Source organism: Sander lucioperca, chromosome 19, assembly GCF_008315115.2.
Source record: "Sander lucioperca isolate FBNREF2018 chromosome 19, SLUC_FBN_1.2, whole genome shotgun sequence".
In the NCBI taxonomy this organism is placed as follows: domain Eukaryota; kingdom Metazoa; phylum Chordata; class Actinopteri; order Perciformes; family Percidae; genus Sander; species Sander lucioperca.
The window spans coordinates 13,604,745-13,627,061 of NC_050191.1; the positions used below are offsets into that span (position 1 = coordinate 13,604,745).

A 22,317-nucleotide genomic window follows, 5' to 3' on the forward strand; every position below is an offset into this window, starting at 1 on the left:
TCCTGGTGATTGTGAATTAACAGACAGGCCTTGATGGGAAACACCCTGAACTTCAGGCAGCCTCATCGGGAAAGTGAAGGATTTTTTCCCAGTGAGGTGTGACGTAGAGGTAAACTCTAGAGGTAAGATCTTATTAGTCAGGAGCAAAGAGAAACTTTGTCCTTGACCGCACCACAAGAACAGGGACCATTACCCGGTTCCCAGGGAGTCCATTTCTCCAGAGTGTACAGTAAAATGACATTCACATCAAAGTCCCTGGATTGTTCTGATGACAAACTGAGTTCAGCTTACTGTTGATGAAGTCAGCTTTATTAGCAAAGAGCTGAGTGTACTTTGGAACAAGGTGATAGAATAAAACGCCATGAGTCATCTTACCATGGGCTATTTCATTTCCTATACTTCCCGCACAGTGGAAGTGAGCTGATGTTGACACTGATTGTGCTATGACTGTTTGATTCCTGAATTGCGTAGGCCTCTCCACATCTAATATGTCCTTGATGAAGCAGTGAAATCAGATTTGTTTAGGAGAAAACTACAAATGATACACAACAATTCAATTTCATAGTTTATTTTTTTCCATATTTTTCATATGTTTTCATATAAAAAAGTGTCAGTAACTGACGTCAGTCAGAAGTTCGAAAACAAAGCTCCACTTCCTCTCAAAACACTTCCAAATGTACCATTCCTTTATCATCATCATCATCATCCTCCTCAACATCACTCATTCATCTGTCTGATTCTCTCAATCCACCCTCAGAAGAATGCAGTACTTTACTGGTTTTAGTAAACAAAAAACAAAACAGCAGAGGTTTCTCACCTCTGTTCAAAATTTATCAAAAAAGAAACGAAAAGCTGCTTTTGCACTGGTTAGACTTCCCCAGCAGGGAAATAAGCACAGCTACAACCTTATGCATTCAACAGCTAATCGACCGCAGTCGGCCATGTGTGAGCCCACCGGGTTCCCGAGCAATGGGAACAGCCTGGAAAGAGTCTCTGCTCACCAAAGAGCACTTATGTTTTATAGAGAAAAACAGAAGAGGTATTCATTTACTGGTAAATTCACAATCCAAAGCTTCGAAAGTGTGTTAGGGTGACCAGGCAGCTGAGATAAGCGGAAGACAGATAAGATGTGGTTAGGGCAACCGGAAGCAAATCCCTCCTGGAAAACCTGGTTTCTAACTTTCTTTTTGATTAGCTTTTTTTTTTTCCCATTACCAGAAAAAAAAAGACATCAACAACAACAAATGATACACAGTTACTCACAATAACAGAGCTACAGCAGAAGCAAGAAGTCTTTCCTTCAAAGTGCCTCGCTTTTTTTTTTTGACACATGAAATTCAAAGACAAACTTTTTTTTTTTTCTCTGTCACTTTTGTGACACACACACGCACCACAAACATCAACTCCTCAGTCATCATGAACACAGAACTCATCCACACATGTACAGTCAAACTCAAAAAAGGGCTCAGACAGTGTTCTTGAGTTTCTTTCCAAACCGCTCTGGCTTTCACACACTCCTTGGATTAGCTTACATTGACATTTGAGATTGGGGTGGAGGAAGGGGGAGGGGGGGTAATGCAGTGGATTTCTAGTGGATAGGGGCTTAGGGGATATAATGGGGTTGGGGGGGTGATTTGGGGATCAATATGACCCTGCTGAATACAACATGGGAGCAGCAGCATCAGCACGTATGCACACTGTGCTGGATAGTTCAGGCACACGTTAAAAAAAAAAAAAAAAAAAAAAAAAAGCCCAAAAGTTAATGCTCTCCAGTTACTACTAACGGCAACCACATCGATAACAACATCCACTTCCCTTAATACAAAATGAAATAAAAAGATATTAAAGATACTAAATGATACAACAGTGATGACAGAATCAAAGTGCAGGCTGGTTCTGGCTGCACAGCTTTCTGGGGATTTTTTGTGGGTCTTCACTTTACCAGGAGACAGAAGAGATTGGCAACAAAAGGGGTTGCATGCTGGAATACTGAAACATTGTCCTGGATGCCTCCTGTGTCAGTGGTCAGGCCCGGCACAAACTCCCCAGCAGAGCAGGAGTTTGCTCCAGGCTGCCCTCAGTTGTGCCACTGCAGGCAACACAAACTGAGTTCATGTATCCACTTGTAGTTTGAGATGACTTCAACAGTTCTTTTTTTTTTCCATTTGTTCTGTTCCTCTTCTCAACATCCATCCAATAAGCACTGTCACAACCCAGGGCTTCTCACATCTCTTCCACATTTTTGTTGAACCCCCCCCCCTTAGATTAACTTTTTTTTTCTTAAAGTGTCCCATAATGAGCAATGACAGACAGTAAAAAGACAACGATAAAAACGCCAAAAGCACTTCATGTCATGTAGCGGGTAATCGCTCTCAGAGCGTATAACAGTTCTGCCTGCATTCGCGCTTCCATAAGAAGCAGATTAACGTGGACCTGCAGGAGAAAAGAGACAGTTATTAAATGTAAAATGTAAATGTACGTTAATCAACCAATTAAAATAGCTGCTACAGATGAGGCCAGGGAGGATCAGGATCTTACCTTCTCGGAGTGCTGAAACTGCCTCCAGAAGCTCTCATACATTCGTTTGGTGGTCTTCTCAGGACTACACACCATTGTCTTAATATAGATCTTAAAGCTACGGTCCAGAAGCTGGTTTATCTCCCCATAATCATAGTCATCATACCTGAGGATAACAGAGAAACAGTGTTGGCAACATTGCTGCAAACATTACAAAATAAAGGTTGCATCATAAACGTTTTTTAAGCTTCCCGAGTATCCAGCGACTGACCTGATGCCAAACATGCAGTGGATGTAGTTCCAGATGGCTCTGCGCAGCATACTGGTGTCTACATCCTTGTGTGTTGCCATGGTGTTGTAGGTCAGATTGTAGGCCATCTGGAACTTCTCGTCCAGCATCTGACCAACATCAGGGTACAGTCTGTTGACCAGAGAGAAACCGTGATCCTCCCAGCTGTAGTCCTGGAGCAAAGACAAATTAGAAGTAAATAACAGTCATATGGACCATCTTTTTAGTGTACTGTCCTCCCATCTTCAGACTGTATTTGATCTCTACCTGCACTCTGAATGTGGGCACATGCTCCCCCCTTCTGGAGAAGTCCTTGTAGCCATAGCTGGGGTCCTCAAAGTGTCGGGAGATGTCTCTGGAGGGGACACACTCCTCGTCCTCCGCTGTGGCCACCAGCATGCTCTCCGTCTTCTCCCTCTCAAAGCGAGTTGCCATCTCCTCCTGGCTAGCTTCCTCGTCGTCGCGGCATTCCTGCAGCTGCTTCATGCGCTCCATCAGCACCTCCACCTCGCCGCACATCTCCTTTGGGAACAAAGAGCAAGAGAGCACGCCTACGGTTAGGACGGAGTCCTACAAGAAGCATCTTCACTCAGCATGCACTTCACACCCAGGATGTACAGTGCAGGGATTACAACTGCTGCCTTAAGTTTCCCACACTAGTAAGAAAACCTGAAACACACTCTAGCTCACTGAACAAACGCCATCCTTGACCACTCACCTGGTTGCCAAGCGGATCGTCGTGGTGATTAGCATGCCCGTTGCCATTGGCAATGTCACAGACGCAGTACTGGCTGAGGGAGGGAGGTCTGAAAGTGTGTCCGCCGTCGCAGTGGATCTCGGGCGTGATGCCGCAGCCGAAGGTGAACGAGGCGAGGGAGTGGTAGTGTGTGAGGAGGACCACGGCGTGGATTAGCTCTGCGAGGGACCAGCTGTGCTCCTCTGCCTTCAGAAGGCACTGGGATAAATGAAAGGAAAAATAAAGTGAGCCTTGGTAACTGGAGCCAAATAATGACTTCAATATCAATGACCTTTTCGGAAGTGGGAAAATATGTTTTCACCCTTCCTAACCAATTTATTGTCTCTTCGTTTTCCAGCCTCACACCCCCCCCCCCCCCCCACATCCCTCTGTCGCTACACCTCTACTGCAATGACTCCCAAATCCAAGTTATACAACTGCAGCTATATTCTAGCCTCCACCCATGATCTCAGCCTGTTACGCAAGACTTTTCATGTCCACGTCCACCCTCCAGACCATGCCCGTCCTCTCACCTCGATGTGTTCCTTGGTGAGAAGCCAAGGTCGGTGAGCCAGGATTTTGTTGAGCTCCCCGAGCTGCTGCAACTTCTGCGGCGCTTCATCCAGGCCGTTCAGCCACTTGGGATCACCCCCGACCTGGAGGAAGTCGTTCACGTGGAGGTTGACCAAGTAGGAACACTGGTGTCTAGCTGCCGCCTGCAGGATCAGAGAAGGAGAGATTAACCACAATATATTTAACAGCTTGACACATTAACAGTTAAATGAGGCGTGGATTTGATATCAGAGAATAAACATGACTGTACCATGATGCCGATGTAGTGTCGGTAGTGCAAAGACAGAGGTCCATCCATCTGCAGCAGGTAGTGCTGCGTCCGGAGAAAACTCCCCAGGTACTGCGGATGGAAGCCCATCACCAAAGAAATGTTGTCAAGACGACCGAGGGCTGCAAATGCATCCTCAAATATCGACTGTGTCCTGGCGTCCACTTTACTGATTTGAAGAATCTGAATAGGAAAAAAAACAAGTCATAAGTTTCCTAAATCGGTTCATGTTTGCAAGTGAGTTAAAAGTCTCTGAAATCTCTGGTGGTCTTTTACCTCTTTTTCAGGGATAAATCTGCTTGGTCCGTTTCCTAAGGGTCTTGGGATCCTTACTCCCAAGTCCTGTACGACAAAAAAAAAAGAGGAAAAACATGCACTTTAAATACCACAGGAAAGCAGAGGGGGAAGCTCCACGCAAAGTTTGTCTGCGATCATCACTTCTTATTTCTACTGTCACGGTATTCCTTCACCAGTGTGAGAAATCTGATTGACTTTGTTAGTCAGATCCTTTCTGGTTTACTGAGAAAATTACAATAGAAATGCGACTTCCCCATTGTGGAAGCAACATGCAACTCATAGCAGTCACAATAAACTGAAAAGCAGGATTAAACTCTGACTTTTCATAATTAATGACAAATCCCAAACACACACTTTGCCTTCATACAAAATTAAAAACACAATAGAAACCTTTGCATAGCCTCTATTATGTCCTGTAACTTTCCGCTGCTTGTCGAGACATGTCTACTAGCGGACACCGTCCCGCAGCGCACAATGAAGATAAAAGTGGATGAATGAAAGACCAACGAAATGTAGCCTATACACTATTCAGAAATGACACTGGATTAAAAACATGTATTTAAACGTGTCATTTATGTGTCTACACATTTGACATTTAAATCAACGAAGAAAATAAACTCAGTAACACATTTCTTGACCAATGACCACACACACTCTTCTTACTCGTAAACAATCCTGCACAAAAGACTGCACTGCAGCTTGTTTGTTCAAAGGAATAACGTCGCCTAAAAACATCAATAATGTAACACACTTTTCTAAATCCCAAAGTCAGGTTGCAGCTTTAAAATCGGTGCGTTATGAAATAATGTTATTTTTTCCTGAAGCCCTTTTCTTTCTCTTACCTTTTTGCTTAGCCGTTCACAATGGGTACATATCTTTAACTGGTCTGTCACTGCAAAATAATTATTTTCCACGTTTTCTGCCGGGGCGACCGCGTGCCTCATCGCGTGTCCTCGCTGCAGTTTTGATTATTTGAAGGGAATAAAAAAATCTTTAAAAAAGTATTCTGAATGGCTGTTTCCTTCTCTCTTTGTTCCTTGAGGCACTGGGTAAAGTGCTCGGCAGTCAGCTGTTGCAGCCCTACAGCAGAATACCGTCCTCTCTCGCTCATACATTCGGTAAATAAGTCGAGGCTCGTGTGATCGACGTGCTCAACCGCCAATCAAGCGGCGAAAACAGCCTCCCAGCCGCCAATGGCGGCAGGAGGAGCACGTGTGGGCGGTGCTAAGCGTGAGGAGAAAGAGGGAGGGGGGGGTCCTAAACGTGAGCAGAGAAAACAATCCCCCCCTCTAAGAACATCATCACTTCTTTCTCCTTCTTTTGTTCCCTGCTGCCATGATCATGATTGAATTTACTGTAATGCACTGCAATCTGTATGGCAGCAATCAACTCAAGGTGATTGATTTAAGAATTGATTGTGATTGGAGGAGGAAATCAATAAAGCAAATATGGTATGGAGAAACCACGCTGCAGGATTACTAGAACTAGTTTTCTGTAAAACTGCCAAATCTCGCTGGAAAAAGGCATGTTTGGTATCTGTGTAATCTGCATTCAATGAAAACAACAATAACAACCACCCAAAACCAGCTCTAGCATGCAGCAGCAAGTTCCCCTATTGGCCTCTTGCTGCACTGGGGGGGCATCTGTGTGTGTGTGTGTGTGTGTGTGTGTGTGTGGGGCTTGTTGAGCAGAAGAAGAAGGTAAAGGTCTGCTGTGGAAAGATCAGCATCAGCACACAGCGAGATGAATAGCTGCAGGACCTGCTGCAACAACAACAGCCCTTCAGTTAGTGGCTTTGCACCGCAGCCTATCAGCCCTCAGATAATGTGATCCACCTATCAGCCCCAGCTGAAGGAGTCCTTTAAAAGCTAAGAGGAAGCAGAGTCAAGGAAAGCCCTTCTTATGGCTTTGTTTATCCCAGCTTGGCAATAACACGTTCATTGGAACGGTGCATAACTGGTTTATCACAGTGCGGTGGTTAAAAAGTCAATAATTATTTAGAATGATTTCAGATGAGATGTACTGAAAACAACACTGTGTACCACACGTTTTATATTATAGTATGAAAGCCACCTTATTCCACACAGACAAGTCTGTTGTCAAAATAACTTGTGTGGTATACTTGTCTTTGAAATTTCTGGTAAACAACAGATAAACATTTGTAATTTCATGTAACAGCACATGTGAGTCAAGTGTTTTTTCCTCTGTGGATTGCCAGCAACCACATTACAAAAGCATCCCCATATTGGCCAGAGTGTGCACACACATGCACATCTGTGCGTCACGTTTCTGTAAGAGATTTCAAAATAACATGTTTCCTAAGCAAAACAAAAACTTTTTTTTTTAGATATTTCAAAAGACACATTTTATGGGAAGAAAACTCCACAATAGTTTTGATTGTTTGAAAAAGTTGTACATTTTGTGAGATACTACGTTTCAGTTCATCCTTACTGCAACAACTCTATGTAAATGTTTAGATGAACTGTGAAGGGTACTCAAGAGAAAAAAGAAGTTACATTTGGCAACAATGAGGAGATGGTGAGTGGAAGCCAAGTAAAGGCAAATCTGCCCCTGTGCACTCCAATCACAAGCCTGCCCGGCAAGTTTGGCGACCGACTGCAAGTCCCTAGGACTGATAGATAGCACAGTATTCAGCAGGTTCATTTTGTGGATCAAGCCAACAGCCCCCAACAGCCCCCCTCCTCCCCCTCCCTGGTCCCTCTCCTGATGCCACAGGGTGGGGTGCAGGGCAGCGGTAAACATGTTCCCAGGGCTGGAGTCAGCACTCCCAGGGCTGCTGGGAGCCCCATGGCTCAGCAAAGCTACAGAAGAGGCTGGTCAGCGTTAGGGCTTACGACACACCAAACCTTTTCACATAAAAGCGCTTAGGCTCGGGGGGGTCTGGCCTCGCGGACAGGGCCAAACACTATTGTCAGAGTGCACGCACTGACTACTCTGTAGGCTTTACTGTACTCACATCAGGAGTATCTCTGTGTGTGCAGTGATCCGGGCATATCTGCTTCTTCCTACATCAAGGCTGTGATTACACCTTCAGTTCACGGTCTTTGGTCCAAATGATAAAAAGTTGCATGTTTGTAGTTGGTACTAAGAGCTGAATTATGCAAAAGCAAACCAGAGCTTGTAAACAAGTTAAATGGATTTATAGGAAGTTTGTGTAATGACAGACTTGTTATCAAAACACTAAATATCCATATATTATATACTGTATGCTCTGAAGGATTCGGAAAGCTCCAGAAAAAGCTCGTAAATGACCCTTTAGTGTTTTTGTCCAACTAAACATACAGTTCCAATCCCTGTAGTCTATATCCTTGACGTTCCACTTCCGGGATTGCTCCATTGCCGCTGGAAAATCCGCCGGATTTCACTGATTTAGGCCGGATATCCGTTGCCTTGGGCTTCCTTTGTGTTGGCATAAACTAAACTCTGGTCGATTTATGAGGACTATGGTTAACTGCTCCACAGATCTCTGCAGGGTAAATCCAGACAGCTAGCTAGACTATCTGTCCAATCTGAGTTTTCTGTTGCACGACTAAAACAACTTTTAAAACGTACACGTTCCACCAAAAAAAGTTCCTTCAGAGCCCGTTTTGCAGCGGCACCACGGCTTTTCTCTGGTGCTTAGCACTGCCCAAGACGATTGTGATTGGTTTAAAGAAATGCCAATAAACCAGAGCATGTTTTCCTCCGACCCCCGAATGCTATGTGGAGTAGCCAGACAATCCCTGTATATCTTTAGGTAAGTGTGTTGGATTGCACACTTGGACTTTATGTCTCTGTTGTTGATACGATTAAGGGAAACGTGACAAAATATTTGACTTCAGACTTCAATAAGTTATGCCTTGCTTGTAAGACTTTGTGGTGTCTTCTGAAGCTGGTTCAGAACACGGTGTGACATATAAAAACCACACTGCAGGTGTTTCGCAGGAGTCTGAAGACCTACATCTTTTATGTCACACAATGTTGCTCTTAAATGGCTAAATAGCTGTAACTAAGTAGCTGTTGTAGGGGATAAACCAGTGACTGTGACAGAGTGATGAGTGTGTGATGGGTGTTTGGAGTATAGGGGTTAGGACAACATTGGGAAGAGATGTTGGCCTGAACAATGGACACATTTCCACTAGTCCTACACTAATAAGAATTATAAAACATTATTCCCATTAAAAAGGACAATTCCGGGACCTAGGGGTTAATAACATATGTGTACCAAGTCGAACGTTCTCTGGGATCTGTTTTCATGCTAATCGAATGTGTCTGTAGCTTGAAACTAGCTACCGCAAACCGGTGTTTTGCTGCTAACGCTAGCTTTCGGGGCACAGGGTAAATCACTATTTCTACACCACTAACATGGCTCAAAATAGCACCACACTTAAACGGTAGCATAATGAGGGTCCCTATATGCAAACTGAAGCATTGAGAACGTTGTAAGTGTACAGACAGTTTATTACAAAGATAGATTATAAAGACAGTAGCGTTAATGTTTACATGCGGCCGTCATGAGCAGTGGAATCACAAACGCTGCGTTTGAGCTAGGTTACTGGTTACTGGTTGCACGGCGTTCGTCGTGATGCTTGTGCTACTCTTAACAATACATGTTAGCATTCACCACTATCCCATAATTCCTTCTTGTGGCCATAGAGGCTGGTGTTCAGAAAAGGTTACATATAGATTCCCTTTAGTGCATGAACCAGTGGCCATAGAAACATAATGCCTACTTTGCACATGAGAGCATCAGCTTATACACATTTTATGTAGGAAGAAGCAGGAGCTGACAGTTTAGAAACAGTGTATGCGGCTATATTTTGGTGAAAAATGTCAGTTTATTGTGCTGCATGAGTGGTTTGAGAAGTTTCTGTAGACATTTTGACTCTTATTGGAATTTAGGAATCCATTTTGTCCATCTTACATCCAAGCTTAGCAACGTCTCTGTGTGCTTCATGAATGTGCAAACTACAAACAACAACAACAGCCTTCAAACCTACAGAGTGAGAGTGTTTCACACATTCAAAACATAGTATCAGTCAACAAAGCCTGAAATATATACCATAGAAAAGAGTGAACCCATGTTCAATAAGTGACAATGAGGAATTTCAGGTTTAGTGAAGTACACCAGTAAACAGACAGTTGGCATGTTGTTATAACATTTTACAGAGATTTAGAAATTTGAGGATTAGTGTAGAAAGTGGTACGAAAAGGGATCTAAATCTGGAACAAACAATTAATACTTTTTAAAGCAAAGTAGCCATTTCATTAACATCCAACTATCTACGGTTAAGAATTAAGTTAACTAAACTTTTTATAAGTAAGAAAGTATGGCAGCTACTTTCTCAAATGCTCACAAAAGCAGTTGTTTTTTCTTTTATGAGTGTTGAGCAGAATTAACAACAGGATTAAAGCAGTAAAGAGGATGATAAAAGTTAATAAGATAAAAATACAGAGAGAGGAAGCCATGCCAGACGTAAACTCTGCACATGTGTCTCAGTGCTGCGGCTGCTGTGTTTTCTCATGCAGTTAGACGCGAGGGAACCGCAAAAACTGTGGGGATGTTCAACAAGTGGCAGGAGTCCACCAGACCAGTACAAACCTAACCTATCAGTGCACAGAGGAGAGGAAGCAGAAAACTCGCAAACGCTGACATAAGCCTAGCAACAGGCTTCCACCAATCACAGGGCAGAACAACAGTTACAGGAACCAATCTCCTCTGCCTCTCGAGTTTCTCTGAAAAAAAAAAGGAAAACCGAAAAAAAAGTTTTGCCGAGGTATGAAGTTCACTGAACAAACTACTCTGGTTTGTTTCATAGAAAGTAGTTTAGTTTACTGATTATTTGCCCAGTTATGAGTTGTTGTTGTTGTTGTTTTTTTGTGGCGAAACAACTGTCTCCTAACTTCACAGCAAACACAAAACCACATGGTTCAACTTGGCCCAGAGGCTCACAACAGCAGCTCTCATATGTGGAAAACAACTAGAGACTTTTTTCTCCATGTAAACAGATACACTCTGAAACCTGCAGTGACTGTTTTTAACAGTAAAGGAGTAAATCAATACATTTGAATACTACCGATCTACAGATAGGATAGTTTTAAACTTGTGCACAAAGAGTGAAAACTGCAGACTACAGGGTATCCCCCACCCCACTCTTCAAACACAACTCTATGTTGGGCCTGTTCACCTATCACAGAGCATTTAACTGAGCAGACTGGAGGGTTAACCCTTACCTGTCCAGCAGCCTGCAACCTGCAGACTTCTCTCATCTCATAGAGAAGTAACCAGCCTTTAAAAATGGTGCTAAGTTGTCAAAACCTGTTGATCATAAGCTTCAATGTGAGGGTGTCATGTGGTGACATTTTAACCTTCACTTTCATTTGATGTCAAGACTTATGAGCCAAAGTTGAATCGATGTGGGAATTAACTGGACCAGAGTTGCCTTTTTGCCCATTTTGAGCAACTCTTGGTCCCTTTTCTTCTCCTTTTTTCCCAGTCGCCTCTTTTCTGATCTGTGTGTTTTCTGGCAGGCTATCAGAGTGGAGCGGTCTCGCCAAGCGCCAGCTTTCCTGAGAGGAGAGGCGTGCCCCCCCAGACCAGCGGGTCCTGGACCAGCGCACACCAACACTGGGAGGAAGCAGCGTTCCTTGGATTCCATGAAACGCAAAAGGAACTGTGGAGACCTCAGGACGCACATGGAAAAAAAGAAAAGAAAAAAACTACAGATTGAGGTATCTGGGACAAAAGATAATGTCGCTTTTATGAATTTACACTGCCAGGTGTAAAACCCGCATATACACAAATCTCTAAGTAATCTATATGCACAGTGGGCTACAATACAGGAGAAAAGGCGTAGGCCTGCAACCCATGTGCATGTGAGGAAGAGTGAGTTCCCGGGGATGTTATTCTAACAGGGAGAGGGCAGCTGTCACAATACAACAGGCTTCAAGAGAAAAAGATCCCACAGAAAAACAGAAAATAACAAAGCTTTCATCTGCTATCTTTAGATTGATATGACACAGCCACTACAACATCAATGAAAAACTCCATTTTGCTTCGCCTGTATTCTTTTCTCTATATATTCTCTCTATTTCTCTAACAACAACCCCAGCTGTCCTTTGACTCTCCCTCTTCATAAAGTTTCCTGATGGGAAACACAGGAGATAACACTGCGGGGTGAGTCCAGAGGTGCTGCCAAAAGACAAAACTCGGAGTCTTGCAAAGTATCGTAGCAAATGTTTTTAGATACTGAAGACATGCAGAGTGAAATCATAGGGAAAGCTACTATTATCCAAAAACATGGGACTAACAAAGCTGACCTTAAACCAGCACTGGGACTCTTAGAGCCCCAAAGAAAACAGTCCCTCGGGTCAGACGCTGCTGTGTGCCTCCTGGCATGCACAGCTGTTTTTTTTCTCTCTCTCTGACAAGACCTCAGCTCTGCTGACTGAGCAAAAAATGACTCATCTCACTGAGAAGCTGGCCAAAAAGTTGTTGATCATCACCCTGTAATTCTTAATGGGCACTGTAAACCCAGCACAAAAGAACCAAGCCTTCACCTGTCTCAGTGAGAATACAGAACTGAGGTGATTCATTCCCAAAAATACCAATAAACAAGTTCACAACAGCAGACAGTGCTCCAGCTAGTAATCAAAAGGCAATAAAAACTTGATGCACCATTGAGTCTTAGTTTCAGCATTTGAAGAAAGCGAGTCAATTAACACATTTTATTCAACAGAAGAAGCTTTGACAGTCCTGAGAGCAGCGATCCAGTGTGAGCTATACCAGATTAGACCACAGACAAAAAAAAACCTGATAAAGTGTGATGGAATACATCAGGGAGGCTACAGCAAAGAAAACTATTGCACTCTGTTTGAGAATGCTGGTTTCACTTCTTTTTCCACTATCTATCTGCTCAATCTGCAACCTTGGATGTATTTTGATTGAAAAGTTGAGAGTGGAGGTGATCCTGCTGTACTTCAGGAGGGGAGGATGTGATATGGCCTAATCGCTGCCCTCAGAACCATTTTGACCGTGTCCTATTACTTCATTAATAGGCAATGAGTTCCCTTACTGAATGGCGGCACAAAATAGTCACGGCGACTGCCCCATTAATGTTTTAATCGTTTATGAAATGTCTGTTTGATTCGGTGGAAACTTGATCACCTTGGTCGCTGTCCTCTTCACCCATCACTGACTCAGCCTTTTCAATAATTTTAGAGATCATTTTAAGACTTTGAAGACATCGGACAGTGGGGACAGAAGAAGAATGGCAGAGTGAAGGTGGGAATCCTAATATAAAGTCACGCGACAAGTAAAAAATGGAATTCATTTAATATTTCCATTGCCTTTGTAAATATTTAAATATCACTAATTACTATTTCCCCATAGTGACTTAAATCTCCCCACATTCGACATATTAAGATAAAGGGTTAAAGTCGGTTTTCTATTTAATAGCAGCATTGCACTTATGAAGTTAACGATGTGGTAATGGTGTCAGATATCACACTCAAAATTCAAAGTAATTTTTCTTTAAACAACGGCTCCTTGATTTTAGACAGCGGTAGACAAAAGCAGTCTTCTCTTTTCTTGCTGACAACTACTGCTTTATCGGATTTAATCAGCTGTAGCTAGCTAGCTAATTAAAGGTCCTATGACATGCCGCTTTTTGGATGCTTTTATATAGGCCTTAGTGGTCCCCTAATACTGTATCTGAAGTCTCTTTCCCGAAATTCAGTCTTGGTGCAGAATTACAGCCACTAGAGCCAGTTCCACAATGAGCTTTCCTTAGGATGTGCCATTTCTGTGTCTGTAGCTTTAAATGCTATTGAGGAGGAGAGAGGGGGGGGGGCAAGGTGGAGGGTGGGGTTGTTGCCTTGACCAACTGCCACTTTGCTTGTTTTCAAGCCATGATGTCTCTCTCTTTCTCATGGGCGGGCCAAATTCTCTGGGCGGGCAAAGCAGAGAAAGGGGAGGTAACCTTCCTCCTTATGACATCATAAGGAGGAGATTCCAGATCGGCCCATCTGAGCTTTCATTTTCTCAAAGGCAGAGCAGGATACCCAGGGCTCAATTTACACCTATCGCCATTTCTAGCCACTGGGGGACCATAGGCAGGCTGGGGGAACTCATATTAATGTTAAAAAAACCTCATAAAGTGAAATTTTCATGCCATGGGACCTTTAAGCTAACGTTAGCTCCATGAGTTGGTTGAAAATGCAGTCTCTGGCTGTCTTTTTAATGCTTCAAACTGACTCGTTCTACAATGAGAATCCTAAAGTAAACAGATCTTAAATATGCACTTGATGGCTACATACATAAATAAGGCTAATAGACTGAGGCTAAAGCTTCATGTCCCTGGTAAACAAAATCAACATCCTTACCAGTTGATGATCCATGTAGAAGACATGGATATAAAAGGAGCAACATTGTTCTTTTATTGCAATGTAGAGCCAGTAAGCACTAGTAGTATCAATTGGGATGAGGAAAAGTGTAAGATTTGACTGTCATTTTGTTCTTACATAACCCTGTCTGAATGCTAAGCTTACATACTCGGACAAGCAGGACAGAGGTTGTGAGTTATGCTTTATTGTTCTTATTTACTTTTAACGTTACAGGAGAAAAAGCATTTTGGGTTAACAAGTGTGTTTGGCAAACCGAATACTGCTATATTGATAACAAGTTTGGCTGGAGTTGCTGGAGTGTAAACATCCCCAAGTCCAATTAAGAGCAGGACAAACCTGCTAACGCTACTGTACCCTCTGATATAGCATCAAGGACCTGCTTTTAGTAGGGAAATACAACACAGTGGATGTGCTATAATGAACAGGTTCTTTTTTTACACCACCCGTGAACCCATAAAGTATGAAATGCTCCTTTGCTTTTAAGGTAAACTAGATAGCCACATGCAAGCGATTGCATCTTACATTAGATCCGATAACACACAGATTAATCAATTCCTTACACTTTTATTCTCATTTTTGTTTTGAAGAAAAGCTAACAAAAAAGGACACTGCCTTCCAAACTCTCTAAATGCAAAGTGTTGAGGCAACATGGTTTTCCCTCTGTGCTCCACCTGTTTAATTTTTATTTTTTTAGTCTCCTGGGTGAACTCTGAATCTACCAGGCCAGTTAAAGGTCAATGGGAGACGTCCGAATAACAGTACAGTATGTACCCTCTAATAAACTGAAGTAAACAGATCTGTGAGTTATGGACTACCACAAGTTTAACTTCGAAAAAGAGGTCTAAGATGACATACAGAAAATGTACACAGTGAAGCCAGCATACTCAAACACAAGAAGGACAAGTACAACATACACAAACAGAACATGTACATGCATGTCATCCTCCTGGGACTAGACCCAGTAAGTTCCTCAAACACAAGCACATGACATGAGATCATGAGTTTGCACTGTCTAAGACAACACTGGAAAAATGTAGAAAATGCTTACTAAGTCACATTATCTTCTGGGCCTAAAATATGTCCATACATCCTTCCGGTTACGCAAACAGTGCTTGCAAACAGTCACTCACGTGTCTCACAGTAAATTCAAGTCAACTTAAATTATAATAACTAAACAACAACAAAATCATTATAATAACTTAATCACCTGTTGTAGACATTTTAGGGAGAAAATAGCCATTTTTTATTAGCACGATATACAGTCTACATTTACAAATATTGTATATTGTATACGTTTGCTTATTTCATGCTTACATGCTGCCTTTGCTTGATGTAAACAAAAGCTGCAGGGTGAGAATTTGTTTCCCTCTAATGAAATGGTTATCTAAAACTATATTTAAAGAAACATATTCTCACAATATCTGTGCTTTTGGGGTGTTTATTTGACCAATTAATGTAGCTTCAACTTTTTTAACTTTCCCTTTAAAAAATGTACTAGGTTAATGTGTAGGGCTTGTGTGCATGTCTTCATCTTTATAAAACTCTCCATGGACCTGCTAACCCTGACAGCAGTGTGTGTGTGTGTGTGTGTGTGTGTGTGTGTGTGTGTGTGTGTGTGTGTGTGGTCCTCCAGGTAGTGTTGGACATATTTGCGCTGTGGTTAATCAATTACAGGCCTGTGGGACCAAGAAAAGAACAAACCCGACGGCTGAAACTCTTCTGAATTATTCCCCTTGTGGACTCAAGTCCGGTTCAAATATCTCACTAACTTTGAAGTGTCAGATTAAATTAGGAGATCAGTCCAGTGTAGCATTCACTGATTATATTACTGTGGGGACCAATAACATCAGTTTCTCAATTCATGCAGCAAGTAAATGCTTGCTTTTTTTCAAATTTGAATTCCTCATACTTTTTGGTACTTAATGTTATAAACATTACCTGTTGGGAGCTGATGTGTAATAAATGGTCTTACATAACTTATATAGGTAGACACCTTTGTATTAAATGGCAATGTTCCTATTGGTGTCATGTCTGATAAAAAGTAATTAATCTATGGGGAAGTTGATAAGCAGTTATAATATGCGGTTAGGCTAACTCCGCTAAATTGGCAAGGTGGCTTGACTGAGTCATTTGCGTCGGAAAGTTGTGAGTGTCCACATTATTTTTTTAAAAGAGGAAGCCAAAGGACAAGAGGATCATGACTAAGTAAAGTTTACACCTAAGAGTGAAGAAAAGTAAAGCGATCCAACAGGTTTGTGATAAAAGATAAGGCCTTTTAGACTACACAGAGATGGAAAACACTGTCAAAAACTGTAGAGCTTTAATGCTGCTGATTTTGTTTTATAATCAAACGTCAAATTGTATACTTTTTGACTAAATAAAATGTGTCAAACATAGTTATCTAAATTAAAATGCATATATTTTTAACATAATAGCAAAGAAGACATTTGTGGGGATCATATTTGACACTGTAACCATACTCACCAATCTAGCCAAATGCATGACTTTTATAAGTGACATCCCTCATCAGTGATTATGTCACACATAATGGATGTGGGGGTTACAGAGGGCATTCACAATGAATGAAAAGATGGAGTGGAAAGAGTGATGAGAGAAGAGTGATAAAAGGTAAGAGGACAGAGGGGGAGAGGATTATTTGACCAGTGTGCGGAGAGAAAGCGCCTCGTACCTTATCATGGATAAGCAAACACCCCACACCATCTAGAGTGACATCATTGTCCCTGAGAATCAATAACCAGCCACTTCCTGTGCAGCAGGAAAATCGATGACTCTGTACACTAGATTACCTATCTGTGCCCACTCACCTGAGAAGACACACACACACTACACACAAACTAAGGCACACACTGTAATGCAGAGCACATACACGGGGAGCATTAACAGAAACAAACCACTGTCAGAGTTATCACCAAGGGGAACAGTATTTGTGCAGCTTCAGTGCAGAGTCAGCCCATTATGGGATTAGTGGCAGCCAGAGGTGTAGGCATACTGTTGAAGTCTGAAGGGGATCAGATTTCTGTCAGGTTTTCCACACAAAAACACACCTAAATATCAAAGCAGCATAGCTCAGCCACAGTCCGCAAATCTCCCAGATCCCCCTGCTTTCCTCCGGAGCATTTGTCAACCTCTATTCTCAATCTACAGTATATTATGCAATAAAGGCTGAGTTTAGCATTCAAAAGGTAAGAAAAATAATAATAAAAATAATAAGTAGGGCCCAACAACATTGGGAAGCACACATGCATTTAGCATCGCTCAAAGAGCTCCTCGTAAGTGTTAACGAGTGTCTATGTGGTATGAGCTTTAAGCACCATTGCCAAAACTGTAGCTGCTCACAAGATTCTTTCAACTAAGCAAGAAATGCGTGGCTCCGGGCATGTTTTCCTCACTAAATATCTAGGAGGAAAAGTTCAGCGTCATGACTACCCCTCTCAGATTGCTGCTGTTCTCCTGCAAAGGCGAGCAGTGGAAGAGCAGGCAGCTAACTGACAGGACTGGATGGGGGATAATGAGTAACTGAGCTAAGTAGAGTCCACATCACCTGTGTTAGAGAGAGACAGAGCATGCAACAGGAAGGAGAGAATAGAAGACAGATGGAAATGGAAACAGAGGGTGAGAAAAGTATCAAACAACACTTTCAAATCGCACAAACTAAATACAGCCTGAGAAAGTAAAAAAAAAAACTTGATCTCAAATGCAGCAAAGAGAAAATAACTAAGCACAGTGTGTTAACTTCCTGAGGGGACAAAGATAAAGATGCATTTGCTGAGTGGGTGTATTTTTTTCTACACAGACCGGATCGGGTTTCATTATCAAATAAAGTACTGTATATTTCTCTTGTTGGGTTAGCCACAGCAGATCTTTCAGTATTGGTTTTGGGCGGGTAAACCGAAACATGAACAGTGAGCTAACGTAACAAACGTCCTCTCGTTTTCAGTGTGCGCTCACCTGCGGCGCCATCTGTCTGCCGTCTGTCTCTCTGTTCATGTCCTGCAGAGAATCCAAATGCCACAGAGAAAGCCCTATGTTATACCAGCATGGCCAAGATGGGATTATGAGTAAAGATGGTCACTAATCAGTTTACAGATATTTACTTTGAATGAAGGGACTACTGTCTTTTTTTGACTGGCTGAAACACAAACACAACGCCTTGCTCATGAAATAGCAGCTGCTTTCTTGCTACATCACATAAACTGCAGCTTCCCAAATTCCCAGATTTTTCTTTTACTGGTCACATGAATGATGTAGAAATTGAAATGTCTCTGAATAAAAATATGACGCACCATTCGTTTGTTTTTCATGTGACACTTTCAGACTTGACCTTACCCCCACCTTCTACTCACTAGTGTTTATGAAGGCTATTGATGAAATCCATAACAATAGTGTGCATGTGTGTGTGTGTGTGTGCGCACACGTCTGGAGAGGAAATCTTTTCTCTTGATGCACCGGAGCAAAGTTTTGGCCAATAGCCTTATAAATCACTGACCCTCCACTAACCCGACTGTAAGGTCGAGTCAGCTTGCACCGTGCAGAAGACTGTCCTGCTGGGTGAGGGTGTGTTCTCTATGGGACTCCCACAGGAAAGCTTAACACAATACTTGGCTCTCCTTGAGAGAGAGAGACACACACACACACACACACACACACACACACACACACACACACACAAAGACAAACTTCAACACTCGCACACAAAAGGCAAGTACACAATCCATCGCACATGTGTTAAATGTACTAGCTGCCTTGCGCACACACACACACACACACACACACACACACACACTCCGAGCCTCAAGCAGACAATGGACAGTGGAACTGTGCCATAAGGAAAGGCTGTTGTCCAGTCACTGGGCAACTGGGGCAGCAGATGGTCATCTTCCCTTCCACTAACACCAGCAGGAGGGTGGGGAGGGGGGTGAGGGGTGAGGCTCAGCAGAGTGGTCTCCGTCTCCGAGTGAACACCTTTCACCAAGTACATGGGAATGACTCAGCCATAACCCATAAAGCAAATGAACAGGACATTGATAATCTGCAAGTCTGCACAGAACAGCGCAGAAACGGAAGGTTTACTAGACCCAGATGCGCTGAGTGAAACGCACAGTTTGCTCAAAAGAGGGTATTTCTTTCAGTTGTGCTTGAAATTAAGGCCACAGGCTGAAAAAGTCAACCAAACAATCTCGGGTAAACCAAAACCACGGCAAGAGTGAGCTTCAGTGTAGAAAAGGCAAAAGTAGGGGAAAGGTCAATTCTGACATTAAGGAGAAAAGCAGAAAGGAGGGTTTCATATCCTGTTGACCAGTTGCTGCCTCTCAGGGTGAAAGTTTTATATTGAATAGAATGTGTGTTTGTGTATGTGTGTGTGTGTGTGTGTGTGTGTGTGTGTGTGTGTGTGTGTGTGTGTGTGTGTGTGTGTGTGTGTGTGTGTGTGTGTGTGAGTGAGTGAGACTCTAGCCTCTGTCAATGGAGGAAAAAACAGCCCTGCATTTTTTCCCTTTTCTAATTTCTGTAGCGTGTCAGGAGGCATGTTTTGGGGTGGCTAAACCCATAACAAGACTCACATGAATAAAGGATTGTCTGCGGCGGACTGGCAGATGCGGAAGAGACATGTGAGCGTGTTCATGTAAAAAGATGTAAAGCACAGATAAAACAACTTTGAATGAAAGAAGCCTCTGTGTGCGCGGCCTTCTTCAAGAATACATGTTTGTATGAGAGCGTTACATCACAGTGGATGCACAAGAGAAGGAAGAGTCAGAGAGAGAAAGAGGGAGAGAGCAGGAGAGAGGTCAAAGAAAACCAAGGGGAAGAGAAAGTGACAGAGCAAACAGGGAAAGTGGAACAAGGTAGAAAAAGAGCAAAGAGAAAAAGAGAAAGGTGACTGTTGGTTTAAGTGGGTAAATAGACGTGAAGGTAATATTGTACATGAATGTTTACATGCATGGATTATATATGTAACATCTTTTTCTGTTTACCTGACACAGTAGTTAACCCTGTTTTCTGTCAAGCAGTTTACTTCTGTCCTGTCAATCAATTTCTGTTCCTCCACTCATTTGTTAATGTGTTTCCCTGTTGCTTTTCATCACCTCCTTGAAGCAATTCCTTCCAATCGTTGTTTTGTCAATGGGACAGTTAAGAACAGTGGCCAAAGCAGGATTCACAGCACGCCTGAGGGGCGGCTAACGCATGTTGTCTCAGTGAGAGCAGCTCAGGTCTGTGTGAGAATGTATGCAAGTAGAAACTGTTTAAAAAGGTGAGCAATGACTGTGATAGGTGCCTGACATGACATGTCTCCATTTGCAAGTGATCGTCTGTGGCTTTAAATGACACAAAAACAAACACAAACGTTTTCTTTATTGCTTCAAAGTGCCAGGGATAAAACCAAACCTTCAAGTTTTTTTTCTTTCTAAGAACACACTGGTGAATTCCTGAAAAGCCGCAGGCCAATCTGCACTTCAGTACTCAACTATTTCAACAGTTTTTAAAAACAACATTGGGTTAACTATAAGACTATAGGGAGTTATTGGAAATACTGTAAGTCACATCCTATTTCTTATTTCCCCTCCTCAACCCCCTCCCTCCTTAAGTGCACCCCCCCCCCCCCCCCTGCTAGTTATTCCCTTCGCACAAACACAGCTCTGAATAACATGTCTTCAGATTGCGAGAGCGAGCCAACAGAGTGCCGAGGGTAAGAGAGAGAGAGAGAGAGAGAGAGAGAGAGAGGAGGACGGGAGAAGGGGGGGTCAACCTATATAGTAAGCCATGTTTCTTTGCCTTTGGGCTCCCAGCAGACTCCGCTTCAGTTTGATAAATAGCAGGCCCCCTCAAAGCAACAGATGCTACAGCTCAAACCCCAGCAAATTCATCAGCTCTGTGAAAAAAAAACAAAAAAACAGAAAGCCCTGAGCCAAGGCCCTCTATGACTGTTCCACATACTGGCAGCCTGCCTGAAGAGAAACACTGCGAGTATGAACAGCACACATGGAAAACAGGGCCCCCTCCATACCACTCTGCAGCCCCCTGCTAAAAGACAACCCAGTTATAATAGGCCTTACATGCAAGTCCCCAGACTTCGCAGGGGAGGCACTTCAAAAACAGTGACTCCTTTCCCAGATCAGTAAGGTTGCTGCACTCCCTGCTTTTTGGTTTCAAGGCTTTTTGCACCATTTTCTTTTGCTCGGATCTGTGGTTTGACACCGCAATCATTCCTACTTTTCTTTATCGGCTCGTCCTAGTTACAAACATTCCCCGTGATGTCAAGGCATCTCCCCACACTGACACTTCTACAGCTGAACTGATTATACAGCAGGGAAACAATTGTGGAAGGACGAGGCAAATGTGTTTTCCACGTTGTTTTCTGTGAAAGCTGAAAAACACTGGCTTCTTGAAAAGTGCTCTTCTCTCTGAAGACAGATTGTGTTTTCTCTTCAAAGCCAGACAGAGGCCTTTCTTTGGGGGATTGTTTAGTGTTTTGTGGGCTGCGTAGGAGAACGTTTGCTCTAAAGTGGGGTTGTGCAAGTTGTTTTGTTTGAAAGAAAACGAACAAGTAGTGGTTGAGATATTTAGGGACAAAGTTTGGGTTGCGAGGTGCGAATGGGGTGTTTGATTAGGAGCGTTGATGCAATCAGCACTTTTTTTGTGTGATATTTGTGGAAAGTGTCTGGTTGCAGGGACCTATCATCTACAAATCTGTCTAAAAGTCACACTGTCTATGGGACTCACTGACACAGCCATGGAAAGAATGTTATTTAAAACTTACAGGTATATTAAAATATCTGCAGCAGCAGCCAATGGTGGCATAGTTTGTTTGCATCTTACAGGGCACATGATAGTTGTGTTTCTGTTTTTGTCTACTGGTTGCTTTCCTGGGATCTGCTTTTAGAAATGCTCCAGAATTCTTCCTTTTTTGTTGTCGCCTCTGTCTGGTTTTTATGCATTGGATTTTCCATTTCAAGACAAATAATTAACTTTAACAGTGAACCTAAAAGGAACTACTGCTCTGGCATGTAGTAGTACCATAAATTTACCAGCTAGCTGTGTGTGTGTGTGTGTGTGTGTGTGTGTGTGTGTGTGTGTGTGTGTGTGTGTGTGTGTGCGTGTGTGTGCGCAAGTGCATATTTCACAAAGTATTTCACAAGAGCTCAGGAGTGGATTCTACCACAAGGCGAGATAGGGAACAGGTCGGTTTCTATGGCAGCTACATACAGACATGGAAAC

At 42.7% G+C, this 22,317-nt stretch overlaps 1 protein-coding gene across 2 annotated transcripts in view; it reads right to left on the bottom strand.

Annotated features, from left to right (window-relative positions):
* Positions 1–1,207: 1,207 nt before the first annotated feature.
* The window catches only part of sesn1 (sestrin 1), a 51,408-nt gene continuing 30,298 nt past the window's right edge, over positions 1,208–22,317 (bottom strand). The window contains exons 1-9 of one of the 2 annotated variants that reach the window (XM_031322167.2): positions 5,523–5,790; positions 4,660–4,725; positions 4,366–4,566; positions 4,076–4,258; positions 3,525–3,761; positions 3,074–3,328; positions 2,789–2,979; positions 2,539–2,683; positions 1,208–2,433 (exon numbers count right to left, since the gene is read on the bottom strand). In XM_031322167.2, coding sequence (XP_031178027.1) covers positions 2,347–2,433; positions 2,539–2,683; positions 2,789–2,979; positions 3,074–3,328; positions 3,525–3,761; positions 4,076–4,258; positions 4,366–4,566; positions 4,660–4,725; positions 5,523–5,624 — 1,467 coding nt within the window. In that variant the 5' untranslated portion in view covers positions 5,625–5,790 and the 3' untranslated portion in view covers positions 1,208–2,346. Of the gene's footprint in view, positions 2,434–2,538; positions 2,684–2,788; positions 2,980–3,073; positions 3,329–3,524; positions 3,762–4,075; positions 4,259–4,365; positions 4,567–4,659; positions 4,726–5,522; positions 5,791–22,317 lie in introns of those variants that run through there. The other variant, XM_031322166.2, reaches the window with a different exon arrangement.